The sequence below is a fragment of the Penicillium daleae genome (assembly GCF_028827525.1).
Source record: "Penicillium daleae strain IBT 16125 chromosome Unknown utg000006l_segment0_segment0, whole genome shotgun sequence".
NCBI classification, from domain to species: domain Eukaryota; kingdom Fungi; phylum Ascomycota; class Eurotiomycetes; order Eurotiales; family Aspergillaceae; genus Penicillium; species Penicillium daleae.
The window spans coordinates 499,682-517,156 of NW_026623154.1; the positions used below are offsets into that span (position 1 = coordinate 499,682).

Below are 17,475 nucleotides of genomic sequence, written 5' to 3' on the forward strand. Positions count from 1 at the left end.
CGTTAACAGGGCTAGTTGCTCCATGGAACAAACAGCGTGATCCTAGAGGCGATGTAAATCCTCCTGATGCAAGAGGAGGAATTAATGATTATCGAACAAATGCGCAAACAATGTCGCTAGAGAGGTTACGCACTACAGTACCAAGGCTCTATGAGAAATGACAATATGTTTCTTCTGGTCACAGATTACTTGTTCACTTACAACTACGTTTCTTTCGTACATCTTATCAAAACATATCAAGGTGCGAAAGCGGATCACTTATTCAATTATCAAATTTGATGTGCGCTCGATCTGGGTGCAAAATTGACTACGCATACACCTTATAGCTGGCTAATTTTCTTTGCTTGTCGTTCTGACGTCACGCGTTCCCTTAATACAGCCAGTGTTCGATTAAATATAGCAACAAGGATGGTTCAATGTATTGTTAGTCAGCTTCGCAAAGTTCGAGAAACCCCCTCTTTGCGTTCTCAGAGGATGAATGCAGCACGTACTGCTCCCGCTGAGCAGCCGCGCGAACGAGAGGGTCGAACGGCATTATGGGCTTAGTGGCTTTCACAGAAACTCTCCATGAGGTGCAACTATCGGTCCCAATATCATCATCGATTACTTCCCACTGAAGGCGGACGTTTGCGGGACCACCAGGTTCTGAGACGAGCATTTGGTTCAGCGTACCAGTGACTTGTGAGTAGTCTAGCCACAAATTATCGATAGGACCGCGGATACCGTGGGTGGTACTCCAGTCTTCCGAAAACCGAATCTTACCAGCAAATATGCCTAGAAAGTCTCCCTCACGCACAGGGACGATGGAACAGACGAACAAGGAGCTGCTATCTTTAGGCAGGAGAAAGGTGAATGCGGACTTATCTCCACCAGATACTGATTGGTTGTCGTAGGGTGCGCATATGACATCAGGAGAGAAAGCCTGCAAACCCTTTTCCTTGAAGCTTTCTTCTTCGATAGTGAAGGCCCATTCATTTTTGGCATTGTTCCAAGAGGACTCGTGAACTTTCAGCCTCTCTACCACTTGGGGGTCCTCAAGATCAGATAGGCGCATAACGTCGCCTTTCGCGAGTCTAAGAGCCCGTGTTTCCAATTGTTCGATGTGAGGTCTATGCTGGGTCTCCCACTTCATTATTGTATCCACAAGGGAGGTTTCTGACGTTTTTGGATATCCCTTGCAGAAGCTGTCGAATTCCTTGGTGCGGTAATAGAGGACTTTGTCAATGCCGGCTTTACGCATGTTGAATAGGTTTTTCCAGAAAATGCGGCATTGGAGTTGGTTTTCGGCACCCAAACTGTATCCAGCATCTTCCATAAATTTCTTGGTTGCAGCTTTTTCCGCCATGGTGAATCCGTCTGCAGGTCCTTTGGCGGACGGCAGCTTTGCAGGATCGGTCAACGCCGCACCCTTGAGAATGATTTTCCAAAAAATAGTTTCGTTGTATCGATTTTGCAGACCCTTTCCCGTGGCCAATGCATTGTCTCTGCGGATAACGTCGATTGCCTTCTCATAATCATATTCTGAAATCTCATCAACATATTTCCGGATCTTGTCAGGCTTGGTTGTTGTCGGGGCACCGCTCGTTCGATGCCCGTATAGAGCAATGGAGAAATTGACCTTCGCGCATTCGAACAATATTGATGACATTGCTTTCACTGTATACGCAGAATCTGCTTGATAAGACGACAAAGCGTCGACGGGGAGATCCAAAAGGTGAGCACCTTTCAGGTGGTCGTCGTCGGGCTAGATCAAAGGACGTTAGCCTCGGATCAAGTACGTGAAACAAGCGTTAGATGTCAGAAGAGGCATACCTGTTGAGTTATATTTTGACAACCCATCTCGATAGTTCCATCAGCAATTTGGTCGGAGGTAGGTTCCTCACCACGTTTTTCCGAAGGCTTCGAAATCTGCCGCTTTCTTCTCTTCCTTGGTTCTGCACCCGCTAGATTTGCATAGTTCCTTTTCTGTGCATTCAGAATCCGATAGGATCCACGCTCTCTGTGTGGTGAAGCCGGAGGCGTTTGTAAAGCCGAGCCGGTAGTTCGTAATGGGGACTCTTCTGTGTTGCCGTCCTGGCTCGCCAGATAAGCCTGAAGGACTAGAATCGCGGTCAACACCCATTCTATTAGGTAAGTCGAGTGTCTAACGTACCGTCATTATCGACTTTAGAAATCAAGGAATCAATATACTCTTCGTTATGATCGATGCCAGAAGACGTGAATGCGTCCCGGATAGCCTGGGCTAGAAAGCCTCGGGCAGTCTCGTCCATGATACTTAGAGAATGCGATGCGTGCGACCGAGGACGTACCCACCTCCTGCATAATAAATACAAGCCTCTTCCTTTGCTCTAGAACTTTCGAGCAGACTGATCGACGAGCCAAGCCCACCTGGGTGGGGCTGTTGACAGGTATAAGCCAATCATGTATCCAGAGTCTCCTTATCCAAGATTTAGCAGCGCTGGGGCGTGACAAGGTGACCACCCAAAATGGAGTCTTGTCCTCACCGAGCTCCAGCGTGTTGCACAAGACCCGGACACGGTCAAGCCACGTCTGCCGTTCAAGCCGACGGTGACCACTGGCTATGCATCCTGGACTCTATCAAGGACGAAATCTTTGAGATAGCACACGGTGAGGGACACCTCGGTTTCCACCGCGCATGGCACAAAATGCGAGGCTTCGTCGTGCACAGGGGAGCGAAGAAGTTTCGCACGTCCATCGACCAGTGCGACGAATGCAGGGAGATCTCCGTGCCAAACCACAAGCACTATGTTAACTTGTCAAAGCTATGAATAATGCATGCGCTAGTATGCGCGTGGCAGAAGAAATGCTAACGGAATTGTGCAAAATATTGATTGAATAATCATAAACGAGCTGAAGAATGGATACAGTAGGGCTTCCCGCATAGTACATAAAAACGAACGACGTTAATATGCGGTTGTTGTACTAACTAGAAAGAACTCACTTTTTCTTGACAGAAGCAAAAGTCACATAACAGAATCCCTCGCATTGAAACGGTGTAACATTATGTCAATCATTCTCAATCATTTTACAACAGATGATATGCACATTTTAAACTAATACCTCATATTTGCTGCCGCAAAAGCTTCATGAGCAGTTCAGGTTCAGGGGCAATGGCCTGGACCTGTGATACCATTGTTATAATTGTCCAGCGTGGTGGCCCAGCCATTCACTTGGCTTTTGACAGCATTGGAGAGGCTGGCCCAGTCAACGCTATTTTTATTGGCGAGGAAATTGTCCGCAGCCTGGATGGTACTTGTCACAGCGGAGCCGTCCGCGCCATTTTTGATGCTGAGCTTCGCTGCGAGCAACTGCGCATAAAGCTTATCGATTCCGTTGCTAGCGGTGGGAATACCCTCGATGGTGACGGCTTGACTTGACGTGGTTACCTTGACGCTCTTCGCCCCGCCTTCTGTGCCGAGCCAGATCGGTAGCAGCGGGGTGACGGCGTCGGGGTGAGTCTTCCAGTAGCCGATCGTCAGCGTGCAACCGCCGGAGGCAGTGCACTTAACCGTCACCGTCGCCGATGCAGACGGCCCGGCCGTGCCGTCGTCGTAGGTGATGGAGGCGGTGTTGGGATTGTCTCCTGCATTACCACAGTCGAATGTATGGGTGTAGGTCACCGTTTGGTCATCAGAGAACTCCCCTAGCGGGCCCCCGAGGGTATCGGAGACCGTTACGGTGTTATGGATAAGCGTCTCGGTCGTCGGAATCGTTGTGGTGGCGGCCGCGTTCGGCCCAAACGGCACTCCTAAGTGCCCCGAGTGATTTATAATCGTCGTATCGGCGTTCACCTTGTAGGTGTTACTGTTTGCTGACGGGATGTCGATGTTATAGGGGTAGCAGTAGCTCTCCCCGGCAGCTAGGACCGGTTTAGCCGTCGTGTCAAGCGGCGTACTCAATATGACCACCTGGGACGGCGGCTGCGTCACCTTAAGGGTCGACATGAGGTTCTCAGTTGGAACACTGCCACCGTTGGTAATACAGACCTCCCCGTCGATCCAGGTGTGGACAGTGCCGTCGTCCTTAGTCAGCGTCACCGTGTAGGTTACAGTGCCGCTGCCGCCCTGGACCAGATCGAGTGTGGTTGGGTTAGCCACCTTGTTGATTGTCCAGGTGAATGTCCGGGTCCGGTGCCCGTTCGCTGTCACTTCCTCGCTCAGCGTTGTGCCCGCCTGGCCTTGCCTCTTGCTGAGCGTTATGCCCGCAGCCGAGGCTGGCGCCGGAAAGGCGGATACCCCCGCGACTACGACGAGTGCCACTACCAACACCCAGCCGAGACGGAGTATCGATGGTGTTTTCATTTTCATATTACCCCTCGAGGTGTATGTAGTATCTCGAATGTTCAAGAACAGTTTGTATATCTTGGGAACGAAGAAATCCTCTTTATGAGTTAGCTTTTAGGGTGGACGCAGAACGATTATTTATAACTTCTGATACCGCTTTCAAACCCAATCTAGAACACCTGTTCCTTCCAAAACACATTGAGCTATCACACCACTCTCGCGCGTGATAGGAGAGTGGCCAGAAGGGCCGATTGCTCATACACTACCAGCATCATGGGCACGATGGTTCGACTTTTCTAAGTGTAACTTTATGATTTGACATCCGATCTATAAGTTTCGGTGGTACACTTTGAGAGACGGCACCGATCCAGAAGGGCCGATTGCTCATACACTACCAGCATCATGGGCACGATGGTTCGACTTTTCTAAGTGTAACTTTATTATTTGACATCCGATCTATAAGTTTCGGTGGTACACTTTGAGAGACGGCACCGATCATGTTGAGGCTGTCTGCTAGCAAAGCCTAGTCTGGCCAATATTTGGTCGTGTCCGTATCTCTTGTCACTCTATGTTCCTCTATATTCTTTAACTGGTTATCTTAAGAGAATAGGCCTAATTGCGAAAGTGTCGCCCCTATGACTTAGACTCATGCTGCTAGTGGGGGACTATAGAACTCGTGGGGCACGACTGCAATACCCAGGCTGCACTAAATATAAGTGCTTGTTAAGCGGGAAATTCTTGGGAGGCCTATTCGTTCACGCTACATAGCAGGAGGTCATCATTCCTTAGCATTAACGGGCGCATCATTACAACTCGCCACATTCGACCGGGCTATAATAACCGCGTGAACCACACGACTATAATCATAGACCCCGCATAAGCCCCCACCTCTAGAAAACTTAAACTTTATACCGAGCTACTCGGAAACCATCGATCGGCCTAGTTCTGTAAATCGAACCGGTATCTCGGGTTCCGGTACTAAGATTACCGTGGTAACGGTGCCTTATTGGATGAATGGGCCGCCAAGAATTTTCCGCTTAACGATGATCATGTTACGTCACACACCTGTCATTAGCACGCGATTTTCTATGCCCCCTAAGTTGATAAGATACATCTTGAACTCAAGTCGCGGGGACGATAGCTAGACATCTAGGCCTATTTTATTAAAATAACCGGTCGAGAGAGATGTAGCGGCTATAGAAGTAGGGACGGCGGGATACGGTCAGATGTGGCTTTTAGATGGCTCCGAGTCTCGACCGAATCAGTACTATACTATCTGCACAGTCGCTGATTAGTCGAACCAAATTATTCTGTAGCTATAGCATAGACGTTTGCAGTTTGCCTCTTTCTGTTTAGGGCGGAAAATACTAAAAATAGCGGTGGTTCATCGGTTCAGGTTGATCCCCAGATTTCAACCTACCTTGGATGATGTCGATGGCTACGACTAGCTCGCCACAAGTATATGAGCAATTGAAATCTGATCTGCCAAGAGAAAATGCAGAAGAAATTGTACGAAAAAGATGGCTTTATATGACTGAAAGTTTAAGCACAGGCCAGAGAGCCTAGATGAGGCCACCTCGGGTCAAATGCCTCCTAGCTATCCTATTTGTACACTCGTTAGCGCAAAGGCTAAGCTGTTGCGTAGCCAAATCAGAAGATCTAAATGACCATCAGCCACAATAGAAATATGTATTAGACGGCGTAAATAACCGGACTTTGGAGCTCTGTAATTGACTCGGCTCTGAGGGCCTTTCAGCTTCTCCGAGGAAGCCTATTACAGGTAGGATGTATCTAGACTGGATAAAAGCGATTTACACTATATGATTAATTGACCTAGGCACTTTCACAGCCGGCAGCTCGCTCTTATCATACCACCTCTTCTAAAAATGCTCTATGTTGAATCCGTTATTTGACCTGGGTCAATCATCCTGTTCTAATTTCGAACTCCTTAAGCGAATACGGTTAGGATTGTAATGGGTTAGACCCGCGTCTCACTATACGGCCTTGCCATATAGCCCGCTCCTGTTCTACCACCGAGGTTGAGACCCTGGAGGTTGGTGCGCTCAAGGCCCATGCCATGGCCCCTAAACCGAGCGCTCCGGGGTTGAGTGCCCCATGGATTTGGGACTTCTTCTAGGTTGGAGGCCGCCCCCGCTTTAGGTGGTACTCCCGGGGTTACAACTTTAGAGTCTGGTAGTGGGCCCAGTTTTGCTGAGCCGGTTTATGGTGCATCTGACTCTGAACCTAGATATAGACCTGGCTATTCAGCGCCTGCATATGATGCCCCGGCATATACGATACCTTATACTCGATATGCCGGAAGCTAGTACCCCAGAGCTTCATGAACTGGCTAACACCAGTTCAGCTACTCCTGAAGTAGCTACGTCCGAATTCCCTGGGCCCGAATTCCGTACGCCAGAACCTGCGCCAGAATCTCCTGCACCCGAGATGATGTTTATGAAGGCTACTCGCACCTCAATTTGCGCGTCCGCACAACAGACTATACCAATTTCAGATATGGTGGATAATAGGTACATCGAGCACCTTGATATCTTCGTAATAATACATACGGTAGGATTTTAAGAGTGAGAATCTTAATATGTTTTCGAAAACCTCTTATCAGTCGCGACTTTAAACGATAGACTATAAAGAAGCATTATCATTTGTTATAATAGCCCTATATAATAGATATCTTGTCGGACCGAGTTATCCAAGTTCAATTTTTGTCACTCTTCAAATAAGACATACTAAATCTAGCCCTTTCATCTGTCTCACTGGTCACGAAAATATTCCCTATATTCCACTCTCAACTATTCTGATCTTTCCTAGGCCTCTTATACATCATGAAGGTTCGCTACCTATTCGGAATGGAATCTCCGCACACAGCGTAACCCACCCGCTAAGGCAAGAAAAGCCTATGACCGAGCCGACTGGGGAAAAATTGGATGGGAGGTGTGGAGACTCATGAGACCCTGGGAGACCCCGAACACGATCGAGGCACTAGATGCCACGGTGGACAAGCTAATAGAGGAAACCGCGAAAGCGGTTGACTGCCACACTCCGAACCTACGACCGTCTCCGTATGCTAAGCGGTGGTTCACCCCCGATCTAAAATCTCAACAAAAAGAAGTAAACCGTGCACGACGCAAATGGCAAGAGAGCTGTGCTGAGGCGGGACGAGATGATCCTTACACCATATCGCTCTTCGAAGACATGCGCCAGAAGCGGCGAGCGTGGACGCAGACAATCGAGAAAGCCAAGACATCGCATTGGAGACAATTTCTCGACGAGGCAGGTGAAGGAAAGCTGTGGAAAGCGGCAACTTACATGAAACCGCGAGACTCCTGGGGCTGCATACCCACCCTCAAAATCGGTGACCGAGAGGTGACTGACAACCAGGAAAAGGCTAAGGCCTTCATGGACTCGTTCTTCCCTACTATGGCGCCTGCCCAAGGGGAACCTCTTGCGCAACCCCCAGTTGAACTGGCATGGCAGCCGATCTCAGAGGCCGAAGTCTATCGAGCTCTGAAAACGGCAAAAGGCTCGACAGCACCTGGCGAAGATGGTCTTCCGATGCTTGTCTGGAAACGTCTGTGGAGACACCTTGGAAACCTCATCACTCGGATCTTCGCGGCATCAATCGACCTAGGATACCACCCCCAGAGGTGGAGGAACGCCCGGATCGTAAACCGGGGAAGCCGGATTACTCCCTCCCAGGAGCCTACCGTCCGATCTCATTACTCAACACGCTCGGCAAACTACTAGAGGCAGTGATGGCCCGGCGGCTATCCTACTTCGCGGAACATTACAGACTTCTTCCGGACACTCAGTTCGGGGGACGTCCGGGACGCACAACCGAGCAGGCCCTGTTAGTGCTAGCCAACGCAATCGACCGAGCGTGGTGCAAACAAAGAGTGGTCACCTTGGTAGCCTTCGACCTAAAGGGCGCCTTCAATGGGGTAAACCAGATAAGCCTAGACGTTCGTCTCCAATCTAAAGGCATCCCTGCGCTTGCCCGGAGATGGATTGCAAGCTTCATTCAATGTGAAGTTCCATTATCAGCGAGCAGTTCTGAACACAGGAAAAATTAGTCTCGAATACGTTCCTACCGCGGAACAGGCCGCTGATGGACTCACCAAACCTCTGGGACCCTCTCCATTCACCAAGTTCTGCAACCTCTTAGGTATCGACACGGAAGAACTCATAAAGGAAAATGTGTAACCGCGATGGCGCTCTTTCCACTATTTCTCCTCTTTGAGGTTTTGAGTGGTTTTACCGAGGCCTGACCGATGTGCATGTATTCAGTACCGCCTCGCCAGCAAGGCGATCCTGAGGGGGAATGTTGTGATATGAGGCAGTTGCTGCTCAGGAACGAAGCCGCAACATCGGAAATAATTCCTGTCCATCTATACGAAGACCAAGTTGATTGGAAATCAACTTGGACTTCATGTTTTATATATAGCCTCTTGTATCCCCTCAGAAATAAGAAGTAAGCTTCCTTCAGAAATACAACACAACCCATCCGGCCACGGCTGCTTACAGTATTCCGACAAAATGTAGTCGCACAAGGACACATACCGATAAAGATATTTGGGCTATGGGTACGATTTGCGAGATACCTTGATGACTGCGTTTGGCTAACATTTTCCTCTGCACGGTGAGATGGTAGGGCGTCGAGTCGTCAATTGGCACCGGTCTCCTTTCATCTCGCCCCCGCCTACGGAGGTTAATAGCCATCACGAGTGCAAAAATGACCAATGGTGGTTTTTGTCCGGCAGAATTCCCGTTTTGCCCACTTAGCTGTGGTGTGGATAGTTATGCTGGTACCAGTCTAGCCTTATTACAACTAGCGTAATACCAGGGAGCGTCAATTATGCCTAATTAGGCTTTAGTTTATCCAGCACCTACAAACAGACTTAACGTCCTGTTGATCTGCCAACTCGTCTTCCTGCCCTTCTCTACCCAAGAAGCACTAAAACAAGCTGAGTTCTTCCAAATAACGTGTTTTCGCTAAAAAGCAACTCTCTTCTCTTCCTGACTAGTCAAGACATGCAAATTGAAGTTGATTGAGTCTCAAAATCGAAAAAAATAACATGAAATGACACATCCTCTCCAGTCCTTCCACTCCCTCATCTATGTCATATGCTAATTACCCGCTGTTTGCCCTCCAGGTCTCCGAAACAGGTCCTGACGCAGTCATTCTCTCCATATCCGACTCTCGCAGCTGGTATCTCCGCCGGGTACGTGGTGGAGAGATCCCTGGCGGCACACGAGCTCGCTTTCGCCGCTACGGCAGCGCCGCTGGCTGCGCCGGCGGCGGAGTAAACTCCACAGCTCTCCGCGGTGATAATGACCTGATAATTGCTCCTAGCGATAGGAGAGATAATGAGATAGATACCTCTGAGGGCGGAGGAGATGGCGCTAGAGCTCCTGCTGCCACAGGAGCTTCAGCTTCAAGCTTTATCGTCACTGGTTCAAGTCTTTTTCTCTTGATAATCAGGAAGACCTCATAACTATCCTTGATTTTGGTAAATTTCGTACAGAAGTCTGTGAGGAGCTGTTCATGATCTTCCCGCATGCCTAGGAACCATAGCTCCTTTTTATTCTTAACTGCAGTTGCAAATCGAAATGTATCTCCTTGCTCACGCATGTAATCCTCAGGATCGAGCTCCACTAGGAGCTCATTTTCGATGAAGTCGACGAAGCTATTAATAGTACCCGGTGTAAGGATTGGGGTAACTGTAGCTACTCATAACGAGGAAAATTAGTATATCTCTCTCTTGGCCGCGGGATCTCTCCATACTTAGCTTTTCAAGCCTATCTGGCTTTCCCGACCCCAAGTACCAATATAGATAGCAGTGGACGATTAATGAGACCGTTGCTGGTGCTGTAGGAACTTGAGGCCGCCCTCGACTGAGGCGGCTACCTCCAGAGCTTCTCCCACCAATAAATTAGCGCTGAATCGACTGCTGCTGGATCTGGCGCTGCCGTATCTCATTTGTCGTCCCTGATAAGGCCTGGAAGCGTGGTTCTGGGGTAATAAGGCTTCTCTGGTATAGCGTCGCCCTGGCCGAAGAGGATAAATTCTGTATAGAAGAGCTCGTACTATACGTAGGGGAGGTGATCTGGGCAGTAGAGCTAGGACCATAAGCAAAAACATCTTCCCCGGTACGATGGGCCAGGGTATTCCGGTAGTTAGCCATAGAAACACAAGTGGGAGGGTTTCTGAGGAAGAATATCAGGTACAAAAATAATTTAAATATAAGAAGGAGCCGAGTTATCTTGAAACTGAATGAATTTCCTCTTGTAAAATTAGTACTTAGCGAAGATTTTATGACGAACTAAGGCGCAGATATCTTACCACAAGGGATCCAAACACAGGCTTACTCAGCTTCCACGCCTTCATTAGATTTTAATGGCAATCCGGATAGCTCCGGAAGTATAGCATGTAACACGCTATGGCAGACCCCGGAGGATCATCCAACGGACCTCACAATCTTCAATTCACCCACATTCAAATAGGCATGTTTAATACTACTCACTTTAGTACTAGTCAGGACGGAAGTTCCCCTGTTTAACACTTTATGTGGCACTATGATAACCTGGTCTTTTGGCGTTGAGACATGTATACATAAGAAAGTTTATATACCGAACTACCTCCGTCGATCCCCTACCTCGTGGATACTAATTGGCTATCGTAAAATCCCAAGAGCGCGGTAGCACACGCTGATCAGCCTGAATTTAGATCTTGGGCCGAGATCCTACAGAGAGGTGCTGAAAACTAGCCTTCCTGTGCCTCTCCAGGCTCCCAATCCCATGCACCGAGGGGTTTCGTAGTAAGACAGAGCACTGGATGTTCATCTAATTGGTCATGAAGAAGAGCACGGCGGCGGAGTTCGAGATATTCGACCCGGTAAGGTTGGCTAACTTCCTCTGGAACACGAGACGGAGAATTATCAGGATTGAAGCCATTTCCAGGCCCATAAAGCTCGGCTCCAATCTCCTGAAGCTGCTGGTGGCACCAAGCAAGGACATCAGGGGGTAAATATTCATCTTTATCCCAGTCCCGGACGTCCTCCTGGAGCTCGCGAAGCAGCATCTGATTAACTGCGCGCTGGTAATCCGGCTTAGACGCATTAAAATAATTCATAAAAGGCTTCCCAGTAACGGCGTTCGGCCGTGACTTTTGCTTGCGGATATTATGAATATTCCAGGTCTTAGCGTACTCACCAATAACCCGGCGGAGCGTAGGCATATAAACCGCAAGAAGGGCGACCTGCTCAGGGATAGAGCCGGAGAAGAGACCTATAGAGGATTAGTACCAGCAGCGGATAGTGGGCAGGATGACTTACCTTGTTCCCGGAGCTCCCGGAAATATTGGTAATAGAGAAAAGTACACGACTTAGATAACTGCGCCCACCAAGCCTCTATTCTCTGGTTATCTGTGCTTCGCCCTAGCCAGAAACAGTCTCCATGGGCAGCCTCTGGATCGAACACCTGCCGCAGCGCCCATTGTGCATCCCCAATAAGGGAGGTCTCCGAGCCGAGGTCAGACCGAATAATCTCCGGTTAGTAGGAGAGCTCGGCGAGGGTGTCAAGAAACTGAGAGAGAACGCTCACTGCGGTACGAGTACTAATTCCCACGTATATCCAGAGAATATACCGAGAGTACCCATCAATGGCAGCATAAACCTCAACCCCGAACTGCGCTAGCTTCATATAACCATCCACATGCCACACGAAATTCGGCCCAGGGCACCAATACTCGCCGCGGGAGCGCTAGAGATCGTATGATCGGCGGAGGAGTGAGTCAGGGCGAAGAGAGCGGTAGACTTCGAATACTCGGTGCTGTGGGAAAAGAAAACCATGCCGGCGAAGGTGGTGATAGAGAATCCGACGCCCATAGCCTTCGACATCGCCAATTCCAAGCTCCTCAGTCAAGAGAACCTCGATTTCGAGCCGTTGCTGCTGCCGCTGAAGCGGGCAGTTTGTACGAAGCTGAATTCCAAGCCGTTTTCGTAACCTTTCAAGCGTAGGTTCAGAGACCCGGAATCCCTCTTTCTGTAGCACTTCGAGTGTTTCTTTAGCCGATAAACCTGCCTCGGTAATTAGTGTGAGAAGGCGAGCGTGCAAAGCTTCATTTTGGCTAGGTAGCTGGCGCCGTAGGCCCCAGGAAGAAAGGCGAGTTTTGAGCGTGCGGAGTGAGATATTGACGCCGTGGCTTTGTATGATGGTCTGGATATTAGCAATACGTGCATTCTGAGAATATAAGAGAGTAATCTCCTCCCTGTAAGGCTCCAGGTCAATTTGAGGGCGTGGCATGGGAAAATAGAAGTTATTCATGTGAGCACAGAACAGTAGGAATTGCACTATGTTAAAATCAAAAGAAAGGATTGTCTGCTTCTGAAAAATACATAGTCATACGGTCTTGTATACTGTACACTACACTACAGTAGCGTACTGAATCGGAGATTCAGTAATGTAATTTATAGGCAAGTGAAACTATAAAATACCATATCCAATGCTACATCTTTATTCCTCTATATCTCAACCACCAGCGCTTTATTTTTGTTAAATTTTGAATTAACACTTTTCTAAGCAAAAAGAATAATATGCCTAGATTTTGAGCTAGTGAGAGCATTATTTCGACGCGTTACCATAAAATACCGTATCATTTTGACCTTGAGACACGGATATATATATCGCCATGAGTTTTCTAAAAGTAAACTCTCAATGCACCAGTAGGTCAGAAACGCTATCGAGGTTATACAAGCCTCATATTTTATCCGAAAGACCCACGGCTTTTGAGATATGAAGTTGTTATTTATCGCATTTAGTATGGAGTTTTGGGGTGTTTTATTCGCCTGTGGATTATGTCACAGTATTCCGACCTGGAACGGTAAGCCTGTTCCACTCCATGCTGGCTAACCTAATTAGGGTAAGGCGAACAGGATAAACACTGCGGGCGGAAAAGGAGGCGGTATACAGATTGCCCAATCATATTGGATTCTGGGGTTTTTGCACTCGTGATGGTTATTAACCTCCGTACCTGGGGGTCACGTGGGATTTCGCGAAATTTCGTGGCCGTCGATACATTTGGTCTAACACATCCTCACTTAGACCCTCCAGCCAATCTGGAAGGCTGGAAACATGGAATGCTTTCCGCCCGAGAAAGCCCCACACGAAATCCACCACTTCGATAATGTCAATTTTATCTGATGCGGGTCTGGTCGGATTGTGAGCCCACATTCCCCAGGTGCGCTCGAATGCTCTATCGAATCCCTCAGCGTTCGTAAAGCCTTGTGTTCGGACGAGCCAGAGCATTTCCACAGAAATCCAATGTCTTTTCACGGCCTTGTAGAATCTTTGGTAGGACTTCTGCCTCTCCATTTTACTCGTTTCCTTGAAACTGGCGCAAACGGAGCCAGATGGGATCGGAAGGGCGGATTCGCTAGCCATTGCTTCAGTAGTATCTGGCATACGCAACCCTGTGACATATGGAAATGTGGAAGCGAGATAGCCTTCGTTTACAGCGGAGTCGCAATAAAGGTCGTATAGAACACGCATCCCTTGCCACCTGCAGACTATATCCCTGACAACCTCAGCGGGGACGTCATTGCTGCTGTCAAAAGGGCCCAGGAATCTAGAGACTAGCGACTTCCGATATGTGGGAGTTTGTGGAATAGGCAGCGAATCGTAAAAATCGCGGGAAAAGCGCCAATACAAATTTACGCGTTGACTAAGCTCAACGTCATGCTCGTGATGGGAAGCTCGTACCTGTCGTCTTGTCAATTCAGCATTCGAACAAATTAGATCAGCGCAGATGTACAATGATATATCTGAATAGCTTTAATCGGACGCTCATTGGGTCGAAAACGCAGTGAAGATACTTGCAACATCTTGCAAAACGCAAGACATCGTCAATATCATCAAGTGATTCGAATACCCAGATGACAATTTCAGTTGGGAGATTCAGGACATAGCTCATATTGCCAGCTTGAAGGACGACTGCAGCGAGAACTGCGGAGGATAAGAGTAGGAGTTCGGCAATGCTGGTCGACACCCTGAGAAACTCATCAACCAATGGCTGGCCGAATGCGCACAACTACCTGTGAGCAAGCAAAATCGTGCCTGGGAGCTTCACTCTAGGCCCGAGGATCCAGCCAGGCCAGTGGGGTGGAGGTGACACTACTCTTACAGCGGGGAGCCCGAACCTATCATTTTCGGAAAAATATCTAAAATAATATTTCCCCGTAGCTAGCTAGCCACTATTCAGGACCGTTAGATACAGATATGCTGCGATCTGACATATATCGTACCTAGGGTGGGTAGGTAGGTTCGAAGATAATAGTTAAATGAAAGCTACTGAAAAGTATTTTTGGGTACGAGGTCATCCTGCTCCCACCAGTTTGATATTCCGTCCTTTCATTCTGACTACACTTACTGACCCAAAATCACGCTAACATAAAAAGTGAGAGTTAAAATCAAACGTCCATCATTCCCCGTACAAGTCAGCAAAGAGTGAATACATCACGACACTTTTTCTCATACTACCATATGAAAGACCTCCAAAAGCGCATTCTTGCTTATTTTCGGGGGCTCCTTGGGCCGGCCCATTAATTGGGACACCGCCGTCTGCGCTCCTCGGACGCTGTACTCCACGCTGAAGGTGGTGTCATCGGGAATTTCAACATACTGCCCGATGAAGGCGACATTCGTTGTGTCATGCGGGATCACACTTGGACGATCGTGAAGAACCCGTGTCAATAGCATTGACGTTCCCAGGGGAACGAAACAGGGAATTGTCGTGGCCAATGCGAGAAGTGGTTCAACGGGGAACTTCATATGAGAAAGTAGCTCAACGAGGATCTCTGCGCCGGAGCATTGTTCCATGGGCTTTTTCACATATGTCCCGATTTTTTCTGGACGTAGTCCGTATCCCCAAATCACGTCAACAATGTCTGGTTGCGTCGCGAAAACAGGCTGGTGAGGAATGCTAATATTCAAACACCAGGGGCTTCCTACAATGGTGAGTAGGGAACCCGTACCCGGTTTGCCCTTAGTGAGCCGCGAGTAATACTTCATGAAGTCCGATTCCCGAAAAGTGACGGTGAAGGTCTCGATTTTCGTCTCATCCGTCCGCGTGATGAAATTAGAAGGATTGCCAAATTTGGTCGACTGCTCGGCGAGTTTATTCCAAAGAGACCACTCCCCATCATATACACCACTCTCCGCTGACACCTCCGGAGGAGGCTCTTCGTTAGACCCTATCTGCATCCCGGTAGAGATCGACCCTAACGTCACGATAACAATGTCAGAGGGATCTACCGTGATAAGTTCCTCTCTTCCGTTCTCAACCAACGTAATCTCCGAGATAGTTGTTGGGTCGCTAGACGGATACGACTTGAGATCGGTGACCATCGCATGGAACCGGAAGTCAACTCCTTGATCCTTTAAGAATTTAGTGATGGGGATTATCAAAGTCTCATAAAGGCTGAATCTCGTTCTCTCCAGCTCAGGAACATCACTGCGAGTCTGCATCTTGGGCAAGTATTTGGCTAGAAGTCTGCGAAACTCGGTCGCACTATGCCATGGCTGGAGGAAAAAACTAAAGGCGAGTCAGTACCAAGGGAAACAAATTGGGAAGAAGACGTAAGGTGCTCACGTAGTCGACCATAGTGCCCAGAATTCCGTCCTGAAGAACGATTCGTCAAACACCTCATTGATCTTCTTAGAGTCGGACGCCCTTTCACGGTCCAGGAGAAATGCGATGAGCTCCATCCGACTCTTCGCCCCAATCTGCATCCGATGCACGTCCACTTCGGCCGACTGTTCTCCCTCGCCTGGCCTAAGTGCGCGAATTTTGTCTTTGTTGTTTGGTCTCCCGGATAACTCATAATCTTTGATGATATCCAGGACAGACTTTTCTGGATTATCTGGACTAGGAACCATCGCGAGGAGCTCTTCGACACAATCTTCGTGGAAGTACGGCTGTGCGCCCGTGTGAAGAACATAGCCATCGCTTGGGTTACCAGAGACCTCCTCCATCGCTCCCCCACAGCCCTTATGGATGTCGAGGATATGAACTTGGAGTGCCGGGACTTTGGCCTGCTTGATCAGATGTACCGCGGCTGCCATGGAAGCGATCCCGCTTCCAATAAGCCAAGCCTGTACATCTTTAGGATCTCGGCTACGCGCCATTGATTGGCTGTGGATGTTATCGCGGATTTGCCACTTTGAGTTTCGTCGTTAGACACTTTTTTGTTTCCCCTAAGGCGTGGGCGAGTGTCCAAAAGGCTATTATATAGGTAAGAAAACCAAGCGAGCGTCGGCAATCGACGGCCTGTCTAGTCGTATTAGATTTCACATGACAGCAGCCGAACCGAATCGTTTAGAGGACTACCAAGTTTTACTGCTCTGGTTTCAAGGCGAATGATGTAAGTGCACGTCTCTAGAAATCCGTTGAATCCTCGGGTACCAATGTCGCGAACCAAACATCTTAATCGTCGTCTCAGATGACCTGGCTCTGAAAGTATGCGAACATCACATGCACCATCCGCCGCTTCATCACTCTTATATCACTAATAGTAAATCCGGTATGAGATCAGTCTGATGTCAACTGGAATTATAATGCAAGGATTGAGACAAGGTGAACCACCTACTGTGGATGACCTAGAACCATAAGGACTTCCCTCGATTTTTTACAGTGTGGCATAGCCCCTAGTGAGATCGCATTGGGCGGAAGCCCTAGCCAGGCTGTTGGGACAATGGATTCATAACTTCTCGTGATGTCCCGGTGTTAATCCCTCGCTGGGAGGCCAAAGGAATCCATGTTGGTTATGCCAGTGGAGCCAACTCCGGGGATCGCGACCGCACAACCACGCCAAAATCAGAGGGCATCAAATACCAAATCCATCTAACTTTGTTTACTCGTCTCACACTCGAGCCCAGAATGCATCACCGTAAAAGTGGTCTCGCCCTATGAAGAAGACAGGACACCTCTGAGCTTGCATACAATCTGTGATCGCTTCGTACGAGATGCGTTGACTCGAACTTCGTTATTCTGGAAGATGCAGTTCATGGAAGACCTCATCAAGGTTCACTGACTCGCATGAAACTGGGAACCAAGCTCACCAGAAAGCCATGGAAACGGGCTTTCTCGCATTCAGAG

The 17,475-nt window shown here is 48.6% G+C and overlaps 5 protein-coding genes across 5 annotated transcripts; 1 reads left to right on the forward strand and 4 right to left on the reverse strand.

Moving 5' to 3' along the window:
• Positions 1-424: 424 nt before the first annotated feature.
• On the reverse strand, positions 425-2,270 carry N7458_005975 (uncharacterized protein; the record flags this gene model as incomplete). Its single annotated transcript, XM_056909357.1, has 3 exons — positions 425-1,744; positions 1,813-2,099; positions 2,153-2,270. 3 exons carry the CDS (start codon positions 2,268-2,270, stop codon positions 425-427), a joined length of 1,725 nt encoding a protein of 574 aa, XP_056765061.1.
• Positions 2,271-2,486: 216 nt separating this feature from the next.
• On the forward strand, positions 2,487-2,789 carry N7458_005976 (uncharacterized protein; the record flags this gene model as incomplete). Its single annotated transcript, XM_056909358.1, has 1 exon — positions 2,487-2,789. One exon carries the CDS (start codon positions 2,487-2,489, stop codon positions 2,787-2,789), a length of 303 nt encoding a protein of 100 aa, XP_056765062.1.
• Positions 2,790-3,122: 333 nt separating this feature from the next.
• On the reverse strand, positions 3,123-4,322 carry N7458_005977 (uncharacterized protein; the record flags this gene model as incomplete). The annotated part of the gene is made up of 1 exon (XM_056909359.1): positions 3,123-4,322. One exon carries the CDS (start codon positions 4,320-4,322, stop codon positions 3,123-3,125), a length of 1,200 nt encoding a protein of 399 aa, XP_056765063.1.
• A 6,763-nt stretch (positions 4,323-11,085) lies between these two features.
• Positions 11,086-12,647, reverse strand: N7458_005978 (Clr5 domain-containing protein; the record flags this gene model as incomplete). The annotated part of the gene is made up of 4 exons (XM_056909360.1): positions 11,086-11,609; positions 11,657-11,867; positions 11,925-12,083; positions 12,147-12,647. 4 exons carry the CDS (start codon positions 12,645-12,647, stop codon positions 11,086-11,088), a joined length of 1,395 nt encoding a protein of 464 aa, XP_056765064.1.
• A 2,202-nt stretch (positions 12,648-14,849) lies between these two features.
• N7458_005979 (oleate hydratase) lies at positions 14,850-16,505 on the reverse strand (the record flags this gene model as incomplete). Its single annotated transcript, XM_056909361.1, has 2 exons — positions 14,850-15,912; positions 15,970-16,505. The coding sequence occupies 2 exons, from the start codon at positions 16,503-16,505 to the stop codon at positions 14,850-14,852; spliced, it is 1,599 nt and encodes a 532-aa protein (XP_056765065.1).
• Between the last annotated feature and the right edge of the window lie 970 nt (positions 16,506-17,475).